Source organism: Mobula birostris, chromosome 5 (genome assembly GCF_030028105.1).
Source record: "Mobula birostris isolate sMobBir1 chromosome 5, sMobBir1.hap1, whole genome shotgun sequence".
NCBI lineage: Eukaryota > Metazoa > Chordata > Chondrichthyes > Myliobatiformes > Myliobatidae > Mobula > Mobula birostris.
In genome coordinates, this window is record NC_092374.1 from 3,488,434 (window position 1) to 3,515,031 (window position 26,598).

General features: G+C 45.9%; 1 protein-coding gene across 2 annotated transcripts in view; it reads left to right on the forward strand.

Moving 5' to 3' along the window:
- Positions 1-26,598, forward strand: part of cplane1 (ciliogenesis and planar polarity effector 1) — a 311,037-nt gene that overhangs the window by 94,651 nt on the left and 189,788 nt on the right. For both annotated transcript variants that reach the window (XM_072257500.1, XM_072257501.1), the window contains exon 16: positions 23,098-23,238. In XM_072257500.1, coding sequence (XP_072113601.1) covers positions 23,098-23,238 — 141 coding nt within the window. The remainder of the gene's footprint in view (positions 1-23,097; positions 23,239-26,598) is intronic.

Here is a 26,598-nt window from a genome sequence, read left to right on the forward strand (position 1 = left end):
GTGTTGGGATCAGTTTTTATGCTGTGTAACTCTCTCTTCGGCTAACTGCTTAATATAGAGGGTAGAAGGAGTAGGAGCCTACCTTGGCGCCTCATTGTGGCGTAGGAATGACACTGGCCGAACATCAGCAAAGTGCAGCGGAGATTCGTTCCCTGGCAGGTCTAACCTAGCCGTGAAGGCGATGTTCCATCGGTATACTACTGGACTAGTTCTAGTAGTAGGATCGTGGCTAGCTGAGTCAAGGAGGTAAGCATGCCTTTGCTGCTTTGTAGATTATGCCCCTTCATGCAAAGGCTGCACCCAACGAAGACGCCGGTAGCAGGGCGTCTGATGGTGTCTGTGGCAGATGAATCCAAAAGGGTCAATGGTACAGCCACCCCGGTGACATGCAGAGGAACCAGAGTGCTGGTAACGGACGGCATCGCTAGATTAGTTAGTTGTCACTGCGGGGCAACTTCCTTATCCGCTCAGTCTGTTACACTCCTATGTACCACTGAGCATCAGATTTGAAAACCCAGAGAGACTGTATGGTGGGGCACAACACCGTCTGTTTTATTACTGTGCAAGGTGTGTAAACAGTCAACATCGAAATCGATGGACAGCCAAAGGAGTAATATAGGGGGTGATAATCCCTGGCCCGGCCAATCTTAAGAAATCTCGTTTGAGTGGATGCTGCGCTTTGTGTCCCCTGTTACAAATCAGTACCCAAAATAACAAACAGTACACAATATGCAATTAAACGATTAAGCTTTATAATTCTTACTTTGACTATATGGTTAATAAAGAAACAGAAAAAAGGGGCCAGTCTTATTAAACAGTCTGTTGCGCAAAGTTGCAGCTCACTGATAAGTCGATCGTTCACCATCGACCTCCTCTGATTGTCACTGCCCTTCGGACCCTTGCTCCGAGTCCACCCAGTCCGGTGGTCTACCAAATCTCTCCATTTGCGTCTTCCCTCCTCGTCTCTCCCCGGCAAAAGCCTGCGAAAAATCTCCTTCCAGGTTCACAAGACAGAGCACCAAGATCCTGATTAGCTAACATGCATACCACGGTCCTGTTATCTCCAGCCATAACCCAAACATTGTTGCTACAGAGAAACCGTTACCTCAGCAGAGAGCATTACAGAGAAGCCATTTCATTAGCCTTAGCAGTGAAACATTACAGAGAAGTTATTACAGCGCATGACAGTTGAATATAAATGATTTAGATGATGGAATAGGTGGCTTTGTTGTCAAGTTTGCAGTTGATACGAAGATTGGTGGAGGGGGCAGATAGTGTTGAGGAAGGTAGCTAGAAAATGAGGCCAGATAAATTATAACAGAAGTCAAGGAGATGGCAAATGAACTAAATGAGTAATTTGCATTAATCTTCACTGTGGAAGACAAATGCAATGTTAATTTCAAGAGGTCTAGAATACAAGAGTAGGGATGTGATGCTGAGGCTTTATAAAGAATTGGTGAGGCTTCACCTTGACTATTGTGAACGGTTTTGGGCACCTCATCTACGAAAAGATGTGCTGGCATTGGGGAGGGTTCAGAGGAGGTTCACAAGGATGATTCTAGGAATGAAGTGGTTATCATATGAGGAATGTTTGATGGCTCTGGGACCGTACTCGCTGGAATTTAGAAAGATGAGGAGGATCTCAGTGAAACCTTTAGAATGTTGAAAGGTCCAGACAGAATAGATGTGGAAAGGGTGTTTCACATGGTGGGTGAGTCTAGGGCAAGAGGGCACAGCCTCAGGAAAGAGGGGTGTCCATTTAAAACAGAGATGCGGAGATATTTCTTTAGCCAGAGGGAGGTGAATTTGTGGAATTTGTCACCACAGGCAGCTGTGGAGGCCAGGTTGTTGGGTGTATTTAAGGCAAAGATTGAAAGGTTTTGAATTGCCCATAGCATCAAAGGGTACGAGGAGAATGCTGGGGAGGCCTAGTTGTTGGGTGTATTTAAGGCAAAGCTTGATAGCTTCTTGTTTGGACATGGCATCAAAGCTTGTGGAGAAAAGGTTGGGGAGTGTGGCTGAGGAGGGGAAAAAAGGATCAGCCATGACTGAATGGCAGAGCAAACTCAAAGGTCCAAATGGTCTAATTCTGCTCCAATGTCTTATGGTCTTAATAATTCCATAATATAGCTGTGTTCCCCACCACCCACCAAAGATTTTCCTGAAAGGCCACTGTCCCCTGGGAGGGTTATAATTATGGATTTCTTCCCCAGTCCAATTCTTCGGCAGCTGGTTTCCACAATTCCTGTCCGTCCCGTTGAGGGTGGTTTTAATTTGTTCCCTTTTGCCATCCTGTGATTAACATCTGGTCACAGATGCTTTGTCCTACAGGACTCCCTCCTCCTTTAGTTCTGATTCTTTCCCATCATCTGGGGGCTCTGCCCAAGTTCCCTCCGACTTCCAATTTCGTAATGTTTACATGAGATCTGTTATAATCAGGCTGTACAATCCTGTAAAATATTTACTTTTCACCACTGGTTAATTTCTTACTGACCACAGGTGTGAAAGATTTTCCAGCAGGCAAATTCAACTGGACACATTAATGTGATTAGCATTCTCATAAGCATGGCCTAAATATGTATTGTACATATATACAGGCTTAAAATTTACAATAAGTATACATAGTGGTTGGGAAGTTGATGCAAAAGATCCTAAGAGGCAGGATTTATGAACATTTGGAGAGGCATGATATGATTAGGAATAGTCAGCATGGGTTTGCCAAAGGCAGGTCGTGCCTTACGAGCCTGATTGAATTTTTTGAGGATGTGACTAAGCACATGATGAAGGTAGAGCCGTAGATGTAGTGTATATGGCTTTTAGCAAGGCATTTCATAGGGTACCCTGTGCAAGGCTTATTGAGAAAGTAAGGAGGCATGGGGTCCAAGGAGACCTTGCTTTGTAGATCCAGAACTGGCTTGCCCACAGAAGGCAAAGAGTGGTTGTAGATGGGTCATATTCTGCATGGAGGTTGGTGATCAGTGGTGTGCCTCAGGGATCTGTTCTGGGACCCCTACTCTTTGTGATTTTTATAAATCACCTGGATGAGGAAGTGGAGGGATGGATTAGTAAATTTGCTGATGATACAAAGGTTGGGAATGTTGTGGATAGTGTGGAGGGCTGTCAGAGGTTACAACGGGACATTGATAGGATGCAAAACTGGGCTGAGAAGTGGCAAATGGAGTTCAACCCAGATAAGTGTGAGGTTGTTCATTTTGGTAGGTCAAATATGATGGCAGGATATAGTATTAATGGTAAGGCTCTTGGCAGTGTGGAGAATCAGAGGGATCTTGGGGTCCGAGTCCATAGGACACTCAAAGCTGCTACGCAGGTTGACTCTGTGGTTAAGAAGGCATACTGTGCATTAGCCTTCATCAATCGTGGGATTGAGTTTAATAGCCCAGAGGTAATGTTGCAGCTATAGAGGACCCTGGTCAGACCCCACTTGGAGTACTGTGCTCAGTTCTGGTCACCTCACTATAGGAAAGACGTGGAAACTATAGAAAGGGTGCAGAGGAGATTCACAAGGATGTTGCCTGGATTGGGGAGCATGCCTTATGAGAACAGGTTGAGTGAACTTGGCCTTTTCTCCCTGGAGAGACAGAGGAGGAGAGGTGACCTGATAGAGGTGTACAAGATAATGAGAGGCATTGATCATGTGGATAGTCAGAGGCTTTTTCCCAGGGCTGAAATGGCTAGCACGAGAGGGCATAGTTTTAAGGTGCTTGGAGGGAGGTACAGAGGAGGTGCCAGGAGTAAGTTTTTAACACAGAGAGTGGTGAGTGTGTGGAATGGGCTGCCAGTGGCGGTGGTGGAGGTGGAAACGATAGGGTCTTTTAAGCAACACACATAAAAAATGATGGTGAACACAGCAGGCCAGGCAGCATCTATAGGAAGAGGCACAGTCGACGTTTTGGGCTGAGACCCTTCGTCAGGACTAACTGAAAGAAGAGCTAGTAAGAGATTTGAAAGTGGGAGGGGGAGATCTGAATTGATAGGAGAAGACAGGAGGGGGGAGGCATGGAGCTAAGAGCTGGACAGGTGATTGGCAAAAGGGATATGAGAGGATCATGGGATGGGAGGCTGAGGGAGAAAGAAAGAGGGAAGGGGGAAGCCCAGAGGATGGGCAAGGAGTATAGAGAGAGAGAGAGAGAGAGAGAGAGAGAGAGAGAGAGAGAGAAAGAAAAAAAATAAATAATGGATGGGGTACGAGGGGGAGGTGGGGCATTAGCGGAAGTTAGCGAAGTCAATGTTCATGCCATCAGGTTGGAGGCTACCCGGACGGAATATAAGGTGTTGTTCCTCCAACCTGAGTGTGGCTTCATCTTTACAGTAGAGGAGGCCGTGGATAGGCATATCAGAATGGGAATGGGACGTGGAATTAAAATGTGTGGCCACTGGGAGATCCTGCTTTCTCTGGCGGACAGAACGTAGGTGTTCAGTGAAACGGTCCCCCAGCCTGCTTCGGGTCTTGCCAATATATAGAAGGCCACCTCGGGAGCACCGGACACAGTATATCACCCCAGCCGACTCACAGGTGAAGTGTTGCCTCACCTGGAAGGACTGTCTGGGGCCCTGAATGGTGGTGAGGGAGGAAGTGTAAGGGCACATGTAGCACTTGTCCTGCTTACAAGGATAAGTGCCAGGAGGGAGATCAGTGGGGAGGGATGGGGGGGGGGGAACGAATGGACAAGGGAGTCGCTTAGGGAGCGATCTCTGCGGAAAGCCGGGGCGTGGGGGGGGAGAGAGGAAAGATGTGCTTCGTGATGGGATCCCGTTGGAGGTGGCGGAAGTTACGGAGTATTATATGTTGGACCCGGAGGCTGGTGGGGTGGTAGGTGAGGACAAGGGGAACCCTATTCCTAGTGGGGTGTCAGGAGGATGGAGTGACAGCAGATGTGCATGAAATGGGAGAGATGCGTTTGAGAGCAGATTTGATGGTGGAGGAAGGGAAGCCCCTTTCTTTATAAAAAGAGGATATCTCCTTTGTCCTGGAATGAAAAGCCTCATCCTGAGAGCAGATACGGCGGAGACGGAGGAATTCTGAGAAGGGGATGGCATTTTTGCAAGAGACAAGGTAGGAAGAGGAATAATCCAGGTAGCTGTGAGAGTCAGTAGGTTCATAGTAGACATCAGTAGATAAGCTGTCTCCAGAGATAAGAGACAGAAAGAGCAAGAAAGGGGAGGGAGGTGTCAGAAATGGACCAGGTAAACTTGAGGGCAGGGTGAAAGTTGGAAGCAATGTTAATGAAGTCAACAAGCTCAGCATGCGTGCAGGAAGCAGGGAACAAGGGTGGCTGGATGAAGAGCGGGCGCTCTTAAAAATCAAATTTGGCTTTAAAGATTGCATGATTTCTTGCCCTATTCACCTTGCTGCTGTAAAACGTGGTGTAAACGTTGAGTTGAGGAGCAGCATTACTGCATGAGGAGTCAACACTGAACAGGAGTGCTGCAATATTAAAGGTGTTGCCACTTCAGCTCGTAGACAGCGAAGCACGCCATGCACCAGGGGTGGTAGTTGAGTGGAATAATAGACCACCGTGTTCCTGACCCAGTATAACATTCACCAATCCCTCCTTTTCATTTTTATATCATTGGAAGGGCTCAGGATGGTCAAGAATACCTAAGGCTGGTGCATAAAGCAACTCTTTTCATCAGAACTTCTTTGCCTTCTGTGGGCAAGCCAGTTCTGGATCCACAAAGCAATGTCCCCTTGGATCCCATGCCTCCTTACTTTCTCAATAAGCCTTGCATGGGGTACCTTATCAAATGCCTTGCTAAAATCCATATACACTACATCTACTGCTCTACCTTCATCAATGTGTTTAGTCACATCTTCAAAAAAATTAATCAGCCTCGTAAGGCACGACCTGCCTTTGACAAACCAAAACTGACTATTCCTAATCATATTATGCCTCTTCAAATGTTCATAAATCCTGCCTCTCAGGATCTTCTCCATCAACTTACCAACCACTGAAGTAAGAATCACTGGCCTATAATTTCCTGAGCTGTCCCTACTCCATTTCTTGAATAAGGGAACAACATCCGCAACCCTCCAATCCTCCAGAACCTCTCCTGTCCTCGATGATGCAAAGGTCATTGCCAGAGGCTCAGCAATCTCCTTCCTCGCCTCCCACAGTAGCCGTTCGGTCCCAGTGACTTATCCAACTTGATGCTTTCCAAAAGCACCAGCACATCTTCTTCCTTAATATCTACATGCTCAAGCTTTTCAGCCCACTGCAAGTCATCCCTACAATCGCCAAGATCCTTTTCTGTCGTGAATACTGAAGCAAAGTATTCATTAAGTACCTCTGCTATTTCCTCCAGTTCCATACACACTTTTCCAGTGTCACACTTGATTGGCCCTATTCTCTCACGTCTTATCCTCTTGCTCTTTACATACTTGTAGAATGCCTTGGGGTTTTCCTTGTTCCTGCTCGCCAAGGCTTTCTGATGGCCCCTTCTGGCTCTCCTAATTTAATTCCTAAGCTCCTTCCCGCTGGCCTTATAAAGATTCCTATCAGTTTTTTGAACCTTTCGTAAGCTCTTCTTTTCTTCTTGACGAGATTTACACTTTGTACACCACGAATCTTGTACCCTACCATTCTTTCCATGTCTCATTGGAACCCAGGCAAATATCCCCTGAACATTTGCCACGTTTCTTCCGTATGTTTCCCTGAGAATATCTGTTTCCAATTTATGCTTCCATGTTCCTGCCTGTTAGCCTCATATTTCCCCTTACTCTAATTAAACATTTCTCTAACTTGTCTGTTCCTATCCCTCTCCAATGGTATGGTAAAGGAGATAGAATTGTGATCACTATCTCCAAAATGCTGTCCCACTGAGAGACCTGACACCTGACCAGGTTCATTTCCCAATACCGGATCAAGTATAGCCTCTCCTCTTGTAGACTTATCTACATATTATATCAAGAAACCTTCCTGAATACACCTAACAAACTGCACCCCATCTAAACCCCTCACTCTAGGGAGATGCCAATCAATATTAAAATCTCCCACCACAACGACCCTGTTATTATTACTCCTTTCCAGAATCTGTCTCCCTATCTGTTCCTCAATATTCCTGTTACTATTGAGTGGTCTATAAAAAACACCCAGTAGAATTATTGACCCCTTCCTATTCCTAACCCCCACCCACAGAGACTCCATGACTTACTCTTTTTCTGCAGCCGTGACACTATCTCTGATTAACATTGCCATGCCCCCCCACCTCTTTCCCTGTCCTTTCTGAAACATCTAAAGTCTGGCGTTTGAAGTAGCCGTTCCTACCCCTGTACCATCCAATTCTCTGTTATGGCCACAACATCATAGCTCCAAGTGCTGATCCACGCTCTAAGCTCATCCGCTTTAATCATGATACTCCTTGCATTAAAATTGACACATCTCAAACCATCGGTCCGAGCACGTCCCTTCTCTATCACCTGCTTATCCTCCCTTTCGCAGTCTCCAAGCTTTCTCTATTTGTGAGCCAACCTCCCTTTCCTCGGTTCCCACACCCCCAGCAATTCTTGTTTAAACTCTCCCCAATAGCCTTAGCAAACCTCACCGCCAGGATATTGGTCCCCCTCGGATTCAAGTGCAACCCGTCCTTTTTGTACAGGTCACACCTGCCCCAGAAGAGGTCCCAATGATCCAGAAATCTGAATCCCTGCCCCCTGCTCCAATCCCTCAGCCACACATTTATCCTCCACCTCATTCTATTCCTATACTCACTGTCACGTGGCACAGGCAGTAATCCCGAGATTACTACCTTTGAGGTCCTGCTTCTCAACTTCCTTCCTAACTCCCTGTAGTCTGTTTTCAGGACCTCCTCCCTTTTCCTACCTATGTCATTGGTACCAATACGTACCACGACCTCTGGCTGTTCCCCTTCCCACTTCAAGATATCGTGGATGCAATCAGAAACATCCCGGACCCTGGCACCTGGGAGGCAAACTACCATCTGCGTTTCTTTCCTGTGTCCACGGAATCACCTATCTAACCCCCTAACTATAGAATTCCCTCATCACTGCTGCCATCCTCTTCCTTTCCCCACCCTTTTGAGCCACAGGGCTAGACTCTGTGCCAGAGATGCGACCACTGTTGCTTCCCCCAGGCAGGCCATCCCCCCCAACAGTACTCAAACAGGAATACTTACTGTTAAGGGGGACAGCCACTGGGTTACTCTCTAGTACCTGCTTCTTGCCCTTCCCTCTCCTGACTGTTACCCACTTCGCTGTCTCCTGTGGTTCCAGGGTGACTACTTGCCTATAGCTCCACTCGATCACCTCCTTACTCTCCCTGACCAGACGAAGGTCATCAACCATATTGTAAAATAATGCTAGTGCCTGGCAACAATAATGTTTTCAAATCATCTTGTACGGCAGCTGTGTATACCGCTGGGCTTTCAGTATAGCTCTAAGGCAACCTTGTCCAGATATATTGTCCGTTATAGGTAAAGGCAAGCAGGTATTGACTGTCCTCGTGCAGAAGGACAGAGGGGAAGGCGGAGTAGAGGTCAATCGCTGTGTACCATCAAGATTCAGATGGTATAGAGGACAAAATAACATTTGTGTCTGGTACAACCAGGGATCTGGGCTGTACTATCTGGTTGACAGCCAGCAAATCTTGCACAAACCGCCATTTGTCTGGCCTGCCTAGCTTAGGGATTGGCAATGTGGGGGGATTGCAAGGGCTTTGCGTCTTACATAGCACTGCTTGCTGTAAAAGTGTCTCAGTAACAGATTTTATAGCGTTAACATTAGCCCCAGTAAAAACTCCCCTGGTGTAGTTTCATTTTCAATCACGGTTTGCAGTATACTTTCCCAGGGATTTCCCTTTATCTGCCAACCTCATAGAGCAGGTGACTCATTTTGAGTCTCAGATTGCTTTAACGTCATTGGCTGAAATCAAGGCATATTGGGTTCAGGTAACTCAAGATATCTGTACTCTGTCTGTCTGAATATCAACTCTGCCTGTTTCCAGATTCTGGTTTTTGGATTTCTGTGGATGTTTTGATCTCTGCCTGAACTTTGAAGCCGACTTGGTTTGCACCGCGGAATTTGTTACTCAATTAATATCACTGTGTGCACAGTATTGGGTCTGCGATTAGATCCCTGCTCCAGCATCCTGACACATCAGCAAATTTTGCAACAAAGCCATCAATTCCATCATCCAAATCATTGACATATAACATAAAAAAAAAATAGGTGCAGGAGTAGGCCATTCAGCCCTTCAAACCAGCACTGCCATTCACTGTGATCATGGCTGATCATCTACAATCAGAACCCCGTTCCTGCCTTCTCCCCATATCCCTTGACTCCGCTATCTTTAAGAGCTCTATCTAACTGTTTCTTGAAAGCATCCAGAGAATTGGCCTCCACTGCCTTCTGAGGCAGAGTATTCCACAGATCCACAACTCTCTGGGTGAAAAAGTTTTTCCTCAACTCAGTTCTAAATGGCCTACGCCTTATTCTTAAACTGTGGCCTCTGGTTCTGGACTCCCCCAACACTGGGAACATGTTTCCTGCCTCTAGCGTGTCCAATCCCTTAATAATCTTATATGTTTCAACCAGATCCCCTCTCATCCTTCTAAATTCCAGTGTATACAAGCCCAGTCGCTCCAATCTTTCAACATATGACAGCCCCGTCATCCTGGGAATTAACTTCGTGAACCTACGCTGCACTCCCGCAATAGCAAGAATGTCCTTCCTCAAATTTGGAGAATAAAACTGCACACAGTACTCAAGGTGTGGTCTCAGCAGGGCTCTTTAACAACTGCAGAAGGACCTCTTTGCTCCTATATTCAACTCCCCTTGTTATGAAGGCCAACATGCCATTAACTTTCTTCACGGCCTGCTGTACCTGCATGCTTACTTTCAGTGACTGATGAACAAGGACACCTAGATCTCGTTGTACTTCCCCTTTTCCTAACTTGACACCATTCAGATAGTAATCTGCCTTCCTGTTCTTGCCACCAAAGTGGATAACCTCACATTTATCCACATTAAACTGCATCTGCCATGTATCTGCCCACTCACCCAACCTTTCCAAGTCATCCTGCATTCTCATAACTTCCTCCTCACATTTCACACTACCACCCAGCTTTGTGTCATCTGCAAATTTGCTAATGTTACTTTTAATCCCTTCATCTAAATCATTAATGTATATTGTAAATAGCTGTGGTCCCAGCACCGAGCCTTGCGGTACCCCACTAGTCACCGCCTGCCATTCTGAAAGGGACCCATTAATCCCTACTCTTTGTTTCCTGTCTGCCAACCAATTTCCTATCCATGTCAGTACTCTACCCCCAATACCATGTGCTGTAATTTTGCCCACTAATCTCCTATGTGGGACCTTATCAAAGGCTTTCTGAAAACCCAGGTACACTGCATCCACTGGCTCTCCCTTGTCCATTTTCATAGTTACATCCTCAAAAAATTCCATAAGATTAGTCAAGCATGAATTCCCCTTCGTAAGTTCATGCTGACTCGGACCGATCCTGTTACTGGTATCCAAATGTGCCACTATTTCATCTTTTTAATTGCCTCCAGCATCTTCCCCACTACTGATGTCAGGCTAGCTGGTCTATAATTCCCTGTTTTCTCTCTCCCTCCTTTCTTTAAAAGTGGGATACCATTAGCTACCCTCCAGTCCTCAGGAACTGATCCTGCGTCTATAAAACATTGGAAAATGATTACCAATGCGTCCACGATTTCTAGATCCGCTTCCTTAAGAATCGGTCCCAACACAGACCATAAGACTTAGGAGCAGAATTAGGCCACTCAGTCCATCGAGTCCATTCAGCTCCACGGGCTTGGCCTCCACCGCAGTCTGTTGCAGAGTATTCCACAGATTCACTACTCTCTGGCTAAACAAAGTCCTCCTTACCGGTTCTAAAAGGTTGCCCCTCAGTTCTGAGACTGTGCCCTCTCGGTCTGGATATCCCCACCAGAGGAAACATCTTCTCCTCATTGATTCCAGTGCCACCTTATTATCCTTATATAGTCCTTTTAACATTTAGTAGGTTTCAAAGAGATCCCCACACATCTTTCTAAATTTCAGTGAGTACAGGCCCAAAGCTGCCAAATGCTCCTCATATGTTAACCCCTTTACTTCTGGAATCATCCTCGTGAACCTCCTCTGGACTCTCTCTAATGACAGTACATCCTTTTTGAGATCAGGGGCCAAAAACTGTTGACAATACTCTAAGTGCAGCCTGACTGGTGTCTTATAAAGCTTCAGCATTATCTCTTTGTTTTTATATTCTACTGCCCTTGAAATAAATGCCAACATTGCATCCAACAGTCCCCCTGTGGAACACCTCTAGTCACTGGCAGCCAGCCAGAAAAGGCTCTTTTTATTACCATTCCTTGCCTCCTGCCAGTCAGCCACTGCTTTATCCATGCTAGCATCTTTCTGGTAATACCATGGGCTTGTAGCTTGTTAAACAGCCTTGTGTGTGGCACCTTGTCAAAGACATTCTGAAAATCCATGTAAACAAAGTCAACTGATTCTCTTTGTCTATCCTCCTTGATATTTCTTCAAAGAATTTCAAGAGATTTTTCAGGCAGGCATGGTTTTCCCTTGAGGAAACCATGCTGACTATCATGTGCCTCCAAATACCCTGTGTGTTATCCTTATTAACTATCTCCAACACCTTCCCAAACACTGAGGTCAGACTAACTGGCCTATAATTTCCTTTCTTCTGCCTCTTTCCCTTCTTGAAGTGTGTAGAGATATTTGCAATTTTCCAGTCTTCTGGAACAATTCCAGAATCTACTTATTCTTGAAAAATCATTTTTAATGCCTCCACTATTTTTTGAACTTGGGTGTGTACCCTCAGGTCCAGGTGACTTACCTCCCTTCTGACCTTTCAGTTTCCCCAAGAACCTTCCCTGGTATAAGTGTCAGTATAACTAGTATGGTAACTTCTCACACTTAATGCCCCCTGACACCTGGAACTTCCATCATACTGCTAGTCTCTCCCACAGTGCAGCCTGATGCAAAATACTTATTCAGTTCGTCCGCCATTTCATTGTCCTCCATTACTACCTCTCCAGCATTGTTTCCCAGCGGTCTGATATACACTCTCAACTCTCTTTTACACTTGATGTATCTGAAGAAACTTTTGGTATCCTCTTTAATATTATTGGCTAGCTTACTTTTGTATTCCATGTTTACCTTCTTAATTACTTTTTAGTTGCCTCCTGTTGGTTTTTATCAGCTTCACAATCCTCTAACTTCCCACTAATTTTTGCTGTATTATATGCTCTCTCTTTGGCTTATATGTTGGCTTTGACTTCTCTTGTTAGCCACAGTTGTGTCATTTTCCTTTAGAATACTTCTTCCTCTTTGGGATGTCTATGTCCTGTGCCTTCCAGATTGCTTTCAGAAATTGCAACCATTGCTACTGTGCTATCATTCCTGCCAGTGTTCTTTTCCAATTCTGGCCAACTCCTCTCTCATGCCTCACTAATTCCCTTTACTCCACTGTAATACCAGTACACCTGACTTTAGCTTCTCCTTCTCAAATTTGAAGGTGAATTTGATCAAATTATGATCACTTCCCCCAAGGGTTCATTTACCTTAAGCTCTCTAATCAATTGTGGTTTATTGAACAACACGGAATCCAGAATAGCTGATCCTTTAGTGGGTTCAACCGTGTGCTGCTCTAAAAATACCATCTCATAGGCACTCTAGAAATTTCCCCTCCTGTAATGCAGCATCAATCTGACTTCTGCAATCTACATACATATTGAAGTCTCCCGTGACTACTGTAACATCCTTTGGGGGTCTGTATACAATTCCTTGCAATTGCTTAACTCTATCCACAAAGGTCCAACGCTGTCAGATCCTATGTCACCTCTTTCTAGTGATCTGATTTCATTTTATGCTCACAGAGCAACACTGCCCCCTTTGACTTTCTGCCTGTCCTTTTGATGTAATGTGTATCGTTGGACATTAAGCTCCCAGCTATAGTCTTTCAGCCATGATTCACTGATGCCTGCAACATCACACCCGCCATACTACAACTGTGCTGCAAGTTCATCTACCTTATTCCATATACTGCGCGCATTCCCATTCAACACCTTCAGTCCTGTTTTTAGCCTTTTCAATTTTGTCGCACCATGCTCAACCTTTTGATTCCTAACTTTGTCTGAGGTTTTGCCAACATCTGCCTTCACAACGTCTCCACTAACTGTTCTGCCACTCTGGTTCCCATTCCCTGCAGCTCTAGTTCAAACCCCACTGCAAGATTAACAAACCTTCTGGCTAGGATATTAGTCCCCTCCAGTTCAGGTGCAAACCATCCCTCTGTACAGGTCCCATCTTCCTTGGAAGAGAGCCCAATGACCCAAAAATCTTATGCCCGCCCTTCTACATCAATTCCTTGGCCATGTATTAAACTGTATAATCTTCCTAGTTCTAGTCTCACTAGTACATGGTACGAATAGCAATTCTGAGATCACAACCCTGGAGCACCTGGCCTAATAACTTAGCACCTAACTCCTGAACTCCCTGTGCAGAACCTCATCATTCGTCCTGCCCATGTCATTGGTACCTACATGGACCACGATTTCTGTCTGTTCACCCTCCCACTTAAGAATGCTGAGGACTTGATCTGGGATATCCTGGACTGTGTCACCTGGAAGGGAACATACCATACAGGAATCTGGTTCTCGCCCACAGAACCTCCTGTATGTTCCCCGAACTAATGAATCCCCTATCACCACAGTGTGCCTCTTCGAACCCCTTTTCCTTTTGAGCCGCAGTGGCAGACTCAGTGCCAGAGACCCAACCTGACCACTGTGACTTTCCTGTGTTAGGTCATCTGCCCCAAGAGCATCCAAAGTGATGTACCTGTTGTTGTTGGGGATGGCCATAGGTTTACTCTGCACTGGTTCCTTAGCTTCTTTCCCCTTCCTGACTGTCACCCCATTTCCTGTGTCCTGCACCTTGAGTGTAACTTTCTCTCTGTATGTCCTATCTGTTACCCCTTCAGCCTCCCGGATGATCCAGAGTTCACCCAGTTCCAACATCAGCTCCTGAACACGGTTTGTTCGAAGCTGCAGCTGGATGCACTTCTCGCAGTTGCAGTGGTCAGGGATACTGGAGGTCTCCCTGTCTTCCCACATTCTGCAAGAGGAGCATTGCATTAGTCTGCCTGGCATCTCTAATTCCCTAGCTGAGCAGATGTAAAAATGAGAAGGAAAAAACTTGAGTTTTTTTTTCCTTTGCTTTCTCTGAGTAAGTCTCTCTTTAAAGAAGCCTTGATGAGCTAAACCTGTAAGATCACCACTCTATGACAACAGCTGCTTCACTTGCCCCTGCCTTCCTTTAATTTGCTCGTACTAATCAATCCCAAATGCTGATTGGCCACTGGTCAAAGCTCTGTTATGCTGCCACGAACTGCTCGTACCCTGTATCCTCGGACTGTGGACCTGATTGAAGTCCCCTCCTCTCCAAACTTCTGACTGCTCAAAGCTCTATTTTAGTGGATTCCATGAAAGTTGTGGATTCCAGAAAATTAGTGAATTCCAGTAAAGCAAGAACAGAGGAAGACGACAAACCAATTGTCTTTGTTTTCCCTACATTTTGAGGACTCTGACCTGATTCTTACTCTGGGATAATGTAATCAGAGCAATTGAATGTGGACGCAAGTGGCCATTTGTACCTGGATGAGGTTTGTTGCTTCTGCAGCTCCTTCTGTGCACTGCAGAGTGAGTGTTGGTCTTTGTGTGAGTGACTGCTGTAACCTTTTATTTAACTCGTTTTGCTTATCTTGAGCTTGTGGTATTTGTATGGCTAGTCTTAAATTTCCATGAGAACCTGAAGCACTGATGCGCTTTATCGTACGGGTGTAGTAACTTTACCTGACACACTTTATTGCATTTTATAGGAGCTGTATTTTAATTGAAATCTGACTTAGCTCTCTATGTGCAACATTTTCAACAAAACCTCTGTTTGTTAATAAAATTTATTATAATCTTAAAGAAGTCCAGAACCTGCCTGTACTACTGGCTCCATAGTTACAGATTGGCGCTGCGCGCAGGCTATAATTAGAGAAAGAGAGTTTACAGAGAGGCAGGTCGATCTGCACAGTGCTTCAGGGTGTGGTGCTGAAGAAATAGTTTAGCCAAAGCAGTGGCAGCACAGAAGGTGGGCAGGATCATTGGTAGAGAGCCACCATGATCATTTCAGTAACGGTCTTCTTGTTTGACAGTGTAGGGTAGGTGGAACAATATTAATAAGTTTGGTTTTGTTTATCTTGTTGATTTGTTTGCTACATATATTGAAAGTATCTAATGCTGATATGTCAGCAGAATTGCAGGCTCTTAGAGCAAGGGTACAGGCAGGTTAGGAGGCTGTGATGCAATTGAAAGAAATAAGTGAGACTTTGTTGGCACAGTTACTGGAACAGGAACAGCAACAGGCAACAGAGCGGGTAACCTCTCTCTTGCCTTGTGCCTCTGACAATGACCTACCAGCAGGTAGGGTAAATCAGGTGAATCCCCTCAGGCCAGCGAATATATTATATACTTTATTGTCACCAAACAATTTATACTAGAGCATACAATCATCACAATGATATTTGATTCTGAGCTTCGTGCTCCCTGGATTGCAAATCGATATACTTGCCAAAAGAGAGAAAGTGTAGGATTTTCTCAGGGGATAGGGGATTCCAGTGCTGTGTTTTACAAGTGACTAGACTACCTGATTACAGTGTTAAGCCTTTGTCCCTTTTCTAGTGCTGAAAAGGCCCAAAATATTTATAAATATTTAGGAGGGGAAGCAAGGCAAGAGGTGAATATCACCCATGATCTGAATGGTCAGAACCTGAAAACATTTTGGAGATCCTTAGAGAGATATATGGCAGGCCCGTTCACTTACTAGGATACGAAAGCAGTTCTTTGATAGAACGCAGTGGGAAGGAGACTCTGCGTGAGTACTCCCATGCCTTGGTGTCCATAATGGAAGAAATGAATAATTGCAAGGTTAAGCCAGCATGGTGCAGCAAGTTTGCTCTGTGCGACCCATATGCAGAGAATGTCTATGATATCAGCCTCTTCAGGGAGCTCAGCAAGATGCTGCTATACCCTGATAATTGTATTGCTTACTGTTTGTCAACTGAGGTGGAAGGCAGAAATAATGGGAAAAAATAGACGATAATGCTTTCATGAAGCAAGTATAAAGTATGTGAATTTAGTAAGTAAATGCTCGTATTTATAGAATGTAAGTGTTGCACACCTACTGGGGTTCCATGGTAGTCCTACGGGCAGTCAGCTAAATGAGAGGAGGATAATGATCCCATTTATATCTTTGGGTGAAGAGAGGGAGATGTTGGCCAGAGGGAACTACAGACCACAAATTAGTGGAACCAAGTGTCTTTGTTCACCCCCCCCCCCCCCCGCCACTATTTTGTGGACTCTGAACTGATTCTTGGTCTGGGATAATGTAATCAGAGCAATTGAATGTGGACACAATGACCTGCTAAACCTGAGACCATTCTTAGATGAGTAGCTTTTTATTATGGAACATGCCAGACCTTTCAAAGTAGCAATCTGTAATCTTGTTGGACTCTGTCTGGGTCACCTCATTTAATTGGTTTGGACCAGTCAGAGTTGAAAGTCACAAATATGCAAGGCTGGGAGGGGTTCAGAACCATGAAACAATGCTGGTTGTAGCCCTGTACAAGACCCATTAGGAAGATGACCCAGGTAGGTCAGGTGACCTTGAGCCAATGGGACGGAGATCCACCAGTTCAATTGATGAGGAACACTATAAGAGAGGAGCTCCAAATACACAGGGCCAATAACGCTCCAACAACCAGAAACCAACCATTGCAGATGAGGAGGTTCCCAAAGACACGTGGAGATCGGGACCATGAGGATCGCCTGGCTTGCATAGACTCTTCTCCCGGGTAATACCTGTTCTCGTCAGTGACTGGTCATGGAGGGTCAGGGAATTCTAGTGGTGTGTGCACAAATAGTTTGTGAACCCACGTGTGTTTTAGTTGAGACAATAAAGGTTACTTGTTGGTAAATTCAGATTCTCTCTACCTCTCTGATAATTATTATCAGGGGTGATACTTGTAACAGATTTCAGCTATAGAATCCACTAGGGGTGTGCTTGAAAGTCTGATCATTGCTGCCTGAATCGCCTGGCCCTCATGGCTCCCCTATTGTTGACTCGGGGAAAGGGATTATTCATGGAGAAATTCGCCTCTCTTATCAGGCCTTCCACTCTTCCATATTCCTGTCTCTCTCCCCTGGCTACAACTTTCTTGTTCCCAGAGACCTTTCCCTCCACACCTGTGACACACATCTGACTTCTGTCTTCCAGCTGTCCCTTCTCTCATCAAATCCTCCTCGATGACCCCTTCCTTCATAATCCTGTCTCTTGCTGCACATGCTCTTCCTTCGATTCACTTCCATGTGTAAACAGTCCATTGGGCTCCATATTAGGAATGTTATCACTTCCTGCCATGTTTTGCCGTTCTAGATTGGTCAATTTTAATGAATGAGCTACCTTGAGTTGCAGACAGTTTAAAAATATTTTTGCACTTTTCCAAAATCTGCCTCCCAATCTGCTCCTCAGTATCTCTACTGCTACCAGGGGGCCTATAGAATACTCCCAATAGAGTAACTGCTCCCTTCCTGTTCCTGACTTTCACCCATATTGACTCAAAAGAGGATCCTGCTACATTACCCACCCTTTCTGTAGCTGTAATAGTATCCCTGACCAGTAATGCCACCCCTCCTCCCCTTTTCCCCCCTCTCTATCCCTTTTAAAGCACTGAAATCCAGGAATATTAAGAATCCATTTCTGCCCTGGTGCCAGCCAAGTCTCTGTAATGGCCACTACATCATAATTCCATGTATGTATCCAAGCTCTCAGTTCATCACCTTTGTTCCTGATGCTTCTTGCATTGAGGTACACACATTTCAGCCCTTCTACCTTACTGTCTTTACACCGTTTATTCTGCTTCTCTTTCCTCAAAGCCTCTCTGTATGTTAGATCTGGCTTTACTCCATGCACTTCTTTCACTGCTCTATCACTCCAGGTCCCATCCCCCTCGCAAATTAGTTTAAACCCTCCCGAACCATGCTAGCAAACCTTCCTGCAAGGATATTGCTCCCCCTCGAGTTCAGGTGCAACCCATCCAATCTGTACAGGTCCCAACTTCCCCAGAAGCGGTCCCAATGATCTAAAAATGTAAAACCCTGCCCCCTGCGCCAACTCCTCAACCACGCATTCAACTGCCATCTCGTAAATAAAGTGAGTCTGATCCTAGCCTTCTTGGGGTCTGCATTTATTTGTCTGATCAAAATAGTTAGTTTCACTAACAGTTTAGCACCCAAAGTGGGGCCCCTTTGATACATGGTCCAGGGAACTATTATACTGTGAGCTCGAGAAGTGAGATCAGTGAACAAGACCAGTAGACAAGGAGATCATGGGGAACGTTTGACCGTGAGCTGCTGTGAGTCTCCAGGGGGGACCAGACCAGATGGGCAAGACCAGTGCGACAAGGGCCCACCCTGCCAGTGACCATCCCTGAGCTTCTGGAGAGGGCAAGATGGTTGAAGGAAGACAGGGTTCAAGGCCCACAGGGAGTCCAACTTTAACTGAATCAAGCAATCTCAATTCTGTCGGACTTCGAGAGTTAGTATGTTTTCTGGTCAGGAAAAGGGGAATTGAATAACCAGTATCTTATAAATTAACCAAATTGTTTGTAGCATAAATTTCAAAAAGATGAGAAATGTGTAATAAAGAAAGTAAACAGAATAGTGCAGGTACTGAACTTAAAAAAGAAGCTTCAGAACAATTGACAAAAGATCTGCGAACGAAAGTCCCTATGAACAAGCACATGGAGAAGAGGGTTAAAAAGTACCAAAAGATGAAACAACTTTTAGGCGAGCCTCTGGTTCTCCCGGGCTCCCCAGAAGGTAAGGCAGGGGTGGCCAACCTTTTACATTCCATGCATCAATTTTTTCACTCACGAGTTCAGCTGCACCGTACAACTCTTTTACCCCTATTCAATTCTTGTACAAATATGTTACTACAGAATTCGTGCGTGAAAAAATTGCTGCATGGAATGTTAAAGGTTGGCCACCCCTGAGGTAAGGTATGGTTGGAAACAGGAGAAAGTATGTGATTACTTTTTCCAGTGATTTGTATGGATGGGTCAGGGAGACTGGCCCTATGGGGTTCCTTTTGAATTAAAAAAGATCCGATATTGGAAAGGTGAGACAAAGGTAGGAATGGGACTTAGAATATACGATGTGGTGTTTTAATAAGTGGAAAGAGGTGGCCGGTGAAGAGATATCAGTGACTGAAACCCAAACCCAAATTAAAGGAAGAAAGAATACAGAAAATGGATCACCCTCCTCCTCCTATGGGTCTGTACTCTAAGGTTTTAAATGAGGAACCGGTGGGAGGCCCTCTGATGGATGTTATCTAATGGTGGCTGCGCAGCACAAGGGTAGGAAAATGGAATGACAGTTCACAGAGAGGGAAGATCCTGCTCCCTATGCGACCACAGGCCAGAGACCAGCAGGCCTGCCTGAATTAGAGCCAATGAAACAAGAACAGGTAACTGGGTTCACGAACTAAAAAGCAAGTAGTCCTGGAGCAGAAAGGAAAATTAGATGAAGGGCAACACTCCCCCCCCCCCACCCCCATGAATAAGTGGTAAGAATAAGCTAAAGAGATCATTTTGGCAGTGGTTAGACAACATAGAGACTTTGGCAAAGTCATGGACATAGTACTCATTTGCCTCACTATAGGAAAGATGTGGAAGCATTGGAAAGGGTACAGAGGAGATTTACCAGGATGCTGCCTGGTTTAGAGAGTATGCATTATGATCAGAGATTAAGGGAGCTAGGGCTTTACTCTTTGGAGAGAAGGACGATGAGAGGAGACATGATAGAGGTATATAAGATATTAAGAGGAAGAGATAGAGTGGATAGCCAGCGCCTCTTCCCCAGGGCACCACTGCTCAATACAAGAGGACATGGCTTTAAGGTAAGGGGTGGGAAGTTCAAGGGGGATATTAGAGGAAGGTTTTTTATTCAGGGAGTGGTTGGTGTGTGGAATGCACTGCCTGAGTCAGTGGTGGAGACAGATATACTAGTGAAGTTTAAGAGACTACTAGACAAGAGGAATTTAAGGTGGGGGAGTTATATGGGTGGCAGGGATTGAGGGTCGGCACAATATTGTGGGCCGAAGGGCCTGTACTGTGCTGTACTATTCTGTGTTCTATGAGTCCACCTCACAATCAGGGTGTTTTGGTCTCCAAATAAGTAGTGGAAAGTTCCTTATTTTATGCAATATAGAATCCATATGTTCTTAACTTTAGTCTTAACTGCACTTTAACCGCACGTAAAAACAGGAATAAGCGGGTATATCCGTACCACATGGTATTTTTAATCATAGAATAGACAGTAGCTTTGTCATATAAACGTATGTTCCTTCTTTCTGTACTAAGGCTACCTCCTGATTACGAAAGACTGTCTGCTGTAAGTCTAAGCTTCGGACATTGGGTTAAAAAGGTTCATTAGATTACAAAGTTCAAATAGAAAAATTCTTCAACCAGCTAGTATGGACTGATTTTATAGCTGACTACGGGCAAAATTTTAGCAACACCAGTGGAATAGGGAAGTTTTATATTTTCGTAACCTTAAGGGTCATAATGGAAAAGTACTAGCAACTCTGGTGCTATCAGATAAACAATCCTTTATTCTTCCACAGTCAATTAGTGTGTGCACTTTGGAACATTAGTATGTACTCTTTAGGACCGTTAGTGTGTACTTCAGGACAGTTAAGGCTGATTTATACTTGTGCATACTAGCTTACGCCGTAGCCTACGCAAGTGGTCTACGCCGTTGTGAGCATTTAGTCATAGTCATAGTCTTACTTTATTGATCCCGAGGGAAATTGGTTTTCGTTAGTTGCACCATAAATAATAAATAGTAATAAAACCATAAATAATTAAATAGTAATATGTAAATTATGCCAGGAAATGTCCAGGACCAGCCTATTGGCTCAGGGTGTCTGACCCTCCAAGGGAGGAGTTGTAAAGTTTGATGGCCACAGGCAGGAATGACTTCCTATGACGCTCTGTGTTGCATCTCGGTGGAATGAGTCTCTGGCTGAATGTACTCGTGTGCCCAACCAGTCCATTATGTAGTGGATGGGAGACATTGTCCAAGATGGCATGCAACTTGGACAGCATCCTCTTTTCAGACACCACTGTGAGAGAGTCCAGTTCCATCCCCACAACATCACTGGCCTTACAAATGAGTTTGTTGATTCTGTTGGTGTCTGCTACCCTCAGCCTGCTGCCCCAGCACACAACAGCAAACATGATAGCACTGGCCACCACAGACTCGTAGATCATTCTCAGCATCGTCCGGCAGATGTTAAAGGACCTCAGTCTCCTCAGGAAATAGAGACGGCTCTGACCCTTCTTGTAGACAGCCTCAGTGTTCTTTGACCAGTCCAGTTTATTGTCAATTCGTATCCCCAGGTATTTGTAATCCTCCACCATGTCCACACTGACCCCCTGGATGGAAACAGGGGTCACCGGTACCTTAGCTCTCCTCAGGTCTACCACCAGCTCCTTAGTCTTTTTCACATTAAGCTGCAGATAATTCTGCTCACACCATGTGACAAAGTTTCCTACGGTAGCCCTGTACTCAGCCTCATCTCTCTTGCTGATGCATCCAACTATGGCAGAGTCATCAGAAAACTTCTGAAGATGAAAAGACGCTGTGCAGTAGTTGAAGTCCGAGGTGTAAATGGTGAAGAGAAAGGGAGACAAGACAGTCCCCTGTGGGGATCTAAGTGTGGCCTAACCATAGGCCGGAGCAGCTCCAGAACAAGCCTCTCCAGGGTCTTCATGATGTAGGAGGTCAATGCCACTGGTCTGTAGTTATTGAGGCCGCTGGGGCGCGGCGTCTTCGGCACAGGGACGAGGGAGGATGCCTTCCACAGCACAGGAACCCTCCAGAGCCTCAGGCTCAGGTTGAAGACATGGTGAAGTACTCCACATAGCTGAGGGGCACAGGCTTTGAGCACCCTGGTGCTGACACCATCCGAGCCTGCAGCCTTGCTTGGGTTGAGACGTTTCAGCTGTCTTCTCACCTGTTCAGCCGTGAAGCCCACCGTGGTGGTTTCGTGTGGGGAAGGGGTATAGTCATGAGAGCAGGGTGGGTGTGTCTTGTGCGTTGGTGTGTCTCTGTCGCTCTGCAATTCACCGCCAAAACGCTAGTTGGCGGTCGGGTTTCTGTGCCACTGTGTTGAGTTTCTTCGGGTTGAAGCTCAACATGAAGAAACTGAAACTGAAGGAGGGTGAATTTTCTGTGCTTGACCGGCCACTGAGAGACATGGACGAGGAAATGCATTTCAAATATTTTCGGATGTCGGCAGGTAGATTTGAAAATTTGGTTCATCGTCTCCAATCAATTATTTTGCATCAGTGTGTGCACAGTATACTCAGAGACTGGCAATCACCATTCGAGTTTTAGCTTCAGGTGGGAGTCAACAGGCTGTAGCAGCTACAAACTGGCGTCAAGCACACGGTCCTCCATAATTTCGGAGGTCTGTAAAGCTTTATGGAAAGCATTGCAGCCAGAGTTCCTTCCCTGCCCTTCAGTCACCCAATGGGAAGCTATTGCAGTGTAGGAGGAAATGCGATGCTACTAAGTGGACCAATCACAGTTGTTGTGGTCTGTGTTGCCACGATGCGTAGTTACATTTTGGGAGAGGTGCGCATTAGGCTATGGCGTAGGGTTCAGTGTAGAGCACAGTGTAGGGTACGCGGCTACGCCATACATACGGCATACATTTGACACACAAGTATAAATCAGCCTTTAGTGTGTATTCTTTGGGACAGTTAGTGCATACATTGGGACATTTAGCGAGTATACTTTGGGATCGTTAGTGTGTACACTTTGGGACTGTTCGTGTGTACAATTTGGGACAGTTAGTGTGTTCATTTTGGGACAATTTGTGTGTGCACATTGAGTCAAAATTTGTTTGGGACACTGGTGTGGACAGTGACTGAGTCCTGAGTATTTGTTTTCTGTCTTTTCAGGCCTGGGTATTGCCGATGTTGCTGCTGTGGCAGTACTTCAGTCTCTGTCTCGATTCATGGCCCTCTATTTCACTAACCAGCCTCTGTATGTGCTGCCCCCTCACCACATCGACGTACTGCCTCCCCTGCACTTCAGACCGGGTAAGGGGCTCCACACAGACCAAGTGACCATGTTGATTGCAGAGGGTGCCGGGTGTAGGGAGACGGTTCTGGCTGTCTGCGAGAGGATGGTGTGTGGTGTGAGAGGGTATTATATGAGGTACTGTGAAGTGATGTGGACTGAGGTGGGATGGTGTTTGATGGGGTGAGGGGCCTGGAACCTGTGAAGACAAGTGGAGGAAAAAGTGTTTCCTGAGTTCTGAGGATGATGGTATTCGGTACAAACTACTGAGAAAGACGTTGTTAAAAATGTGAGAAAATCTGTATTTGTGTGTGTTGCTGGAAATCCAAAGCAACACACACAAAATGCTGGAGGAACTCAGGATGCCAGGCAGTATCTATGGAAAAGAGTAAACAGTTGATGTTTCAGGTCGAGACCCTTCATCAGGACTCACTGTTAGCCAGGTTCCTCTGCACCTCTCACTGTCTCTGCTGGTCCTCTCTGTCTCCCGGTGCTCCCGGTGCGGCCTCCTCTACATCGGTGAAACCCGACGCAGATTGGGGGACCGCTTCATCGAGCACCTCCGCTCCGTCCGCCAAAACAGACAGGATCTCCCGGTTGCCACCCACTTCAACTCTGCTTCACATTCCCATTTGGATATGTCTATACATGGCCTCCTCTACTGCCATGATTAGGCTAAACTCAGGTTGGAGGAGCAACACCTCATATACCGTCTAGGTAGTCTCCAGCCCCTTGGTATGAACATAGAATTCTCCAACTTCCGGTAATTCCGGCCCCCTCCCTTCCCCTATTCCTATTTCACTCTGCCCCCTCCCCCAGTGGCTTATCCCCTCCCTCATGGTTCCGCCTCCTTCTACTACCCATTGTGTTTTCCCCTATTCCTTCTTCACCTTTCCTGCCTATCACCTCCCTGCTTCCCTCCCCCACCCTTTTATCTTTCCCCTTACTGGTTTTTCACTGGAACCTACCAGCCTTCTCCTTCCCACCCTCTCCCCACCTTCTTTATAGAGCCTCTGTCCCTTCCTTCTACAGTCCTGACGAAGGGTTCCGGCCCGAAACATTGACTGATCGTTTCCACGGATGCTGCCCGACCTGCTGAGTTCCTCCAGCGTGCTGTGGATGTTGCTTTGACCCCAGCATCTGCAGTGTATTTTGTGTTTACCTCAGTAACAGCTGGATGTGAAACAAGATGAATGGTCAGGCCTAGAACTCTGCCCTGGGAACTGCAACAATGTCCAAGTCACATGGCCCTTTAAGCCTGTCTCACTATTCACTGTTATCATAGTTGATCTGCTTCCCTACCACCCTTGTCTTCTCATTCTAACAAACAAGTTGGCTGTTTTCCAATCTGAAATTGAGTCTGTGATGAAACATTTAGAACAGAGAATGTAACATTCCAGCACAGTACAGGCCTTTCGGCCCATGTTGTACTAACCTTTTAGCCTACTCCAAGATCAATCTAACCCTTCCCTCCTACATAGCTGTCCTTTTTAATCATCTGTATGTCTGTCTCAGAGTCTTTTCAACATCAGTCTAGGTCCACTATTTCAGCAGCCACTTCCTGCCAAACCTTTGGGGCCGGGCCATCAGGTTCCAGTAATTCAGAATCATGGAGTTGTGTAGGCCTTTCAGCCCATCAACACTATGCCGGTCGTCACACCGCCTACATTAATTCCATTGCTCTGTGTCCTATTCAGTCATTCGTCCTAAATGTTGTTGTTGTCTCTGCCTCTCATCACCTCCTCTGGCAGCTCATTCCAGATACTAACAACTCTGTGAGTGAAATAGTTACCCCAGAGATTCCCTTAAATCTCCTTCCTTACACCTTAAACCCATGCCCTTTAGTTTTTGACAATCCAACCACAGGGAAGCAGAAACTGATTATCTACGTTATCTGTGGCTCTTCTGATTTTATAAACTTCTTTAAGGTCACCACTCAGCCTCCAATGTTCCTGAGAAAACAGTAAGAGCCTGTTCAGTCTCTTCTTATAACTCACGTCACCCAGAGTCCCCGGTCCTCCGGTCCTCCGGTCCTCCGGTCCTCCAGTCCTCCAGTCCAGCGGTCCCCAACCACTGGGCCGCAAAGCATGTGCTACTGGGCCGCGAGGAAACGATATGATTTGGCAATATGAAACGATATGAGTCAGCTGCACCTTTCCTCATTCCCTGTCACACCCACTGTTGAACTTGAACACACACGAGGTCATTACCCCCGCGAGGTCATGACCCACGCGTCATCCATGTCAGTGCGGGAAGAAGATCAACTCCTCGAGCTTGCAAATGACGACGGGCTGAAAAGTATGTTTGACATAACATCTCTGCCGGCATTCCGGATCAAAGTCAAGGCTGAATATCCTGAGATAGACATGAAAGCACTGAAAACGTTGCTTCCATTTGCAACATCATATCTCTGCGAAGCACGGTTTTCTGCAATAAATGCAACGAAAACTAAATTGCGGAATAGACTGGACATAAGGAATCCCCTTCGAGTATCGCTGTCTCCCATCACCCCTCGATGTTGTTGCAGGGAAACAAGCCCAGGGTTCCCACTGATTCAGCGACATTGGTGTGTTGCAATGATTTTATATGTTCGTACAAGGAAAATATGCGCTGTGTGTTTAATATCCAAACGTTACTTAAAATGTTATGATGCTGTTGACTTATAAGTGACTTATAATTGACTTATCACTATATTCATGAGAGGAAACTATGCGCTGTGTGTTTAGTATTAAATTCGTTAGATAAACCCTTTTCGAAACGAAATTGAGTGTATTAGCCACTTACAAGTGACTTATAGTTGACTTATCACCTATATTCTGGTCGTGATTAACACCACCCCCCCCTGCTGGTCCACAAGAATATTGTCAATATTAAACCACTCCGCGGGGCAAAAAGAGGTCGGGGATCCCTGCTCCAGTCCTCCAGTCCTTCTCGCCTCCTGTCTTCGACTCTTCCAGCTCTCCAGCCCTCTTGTCCTCCAGTCCTCCCAGCCTCCTGAACTCTTGTCCTTCAGTCCTTTTGTTCTGTCCTCCAGCCCTCCGGCCCTCCAGCCCTCCAGCCCTCTAGCCCTCCAGTCTACCAGACCCTTCAGTTTCCCAAGAACCTCTTCGCTAGTAATAGTAACTTAGCGTACTCCATGACCACTGACACCTGGTACTTCCACCATGCTGCTCGTGTCTTCTACAGCAGGGGTCCCCAACCTTTTTTGCACTGCGGGCTGGTTTAATATTGACAATATTCTTGCGGACCGGCCGACCGGGGGGGGCGGGGCGGGGGCTGGGTAGGGTTGCCAACGGACAAGAGTAGTAGTCAAATACCCCAAGAAAGACTACAATGACCATGAAGCCTTGCGCGGGCACCAGTGCACATGCGTGTACATG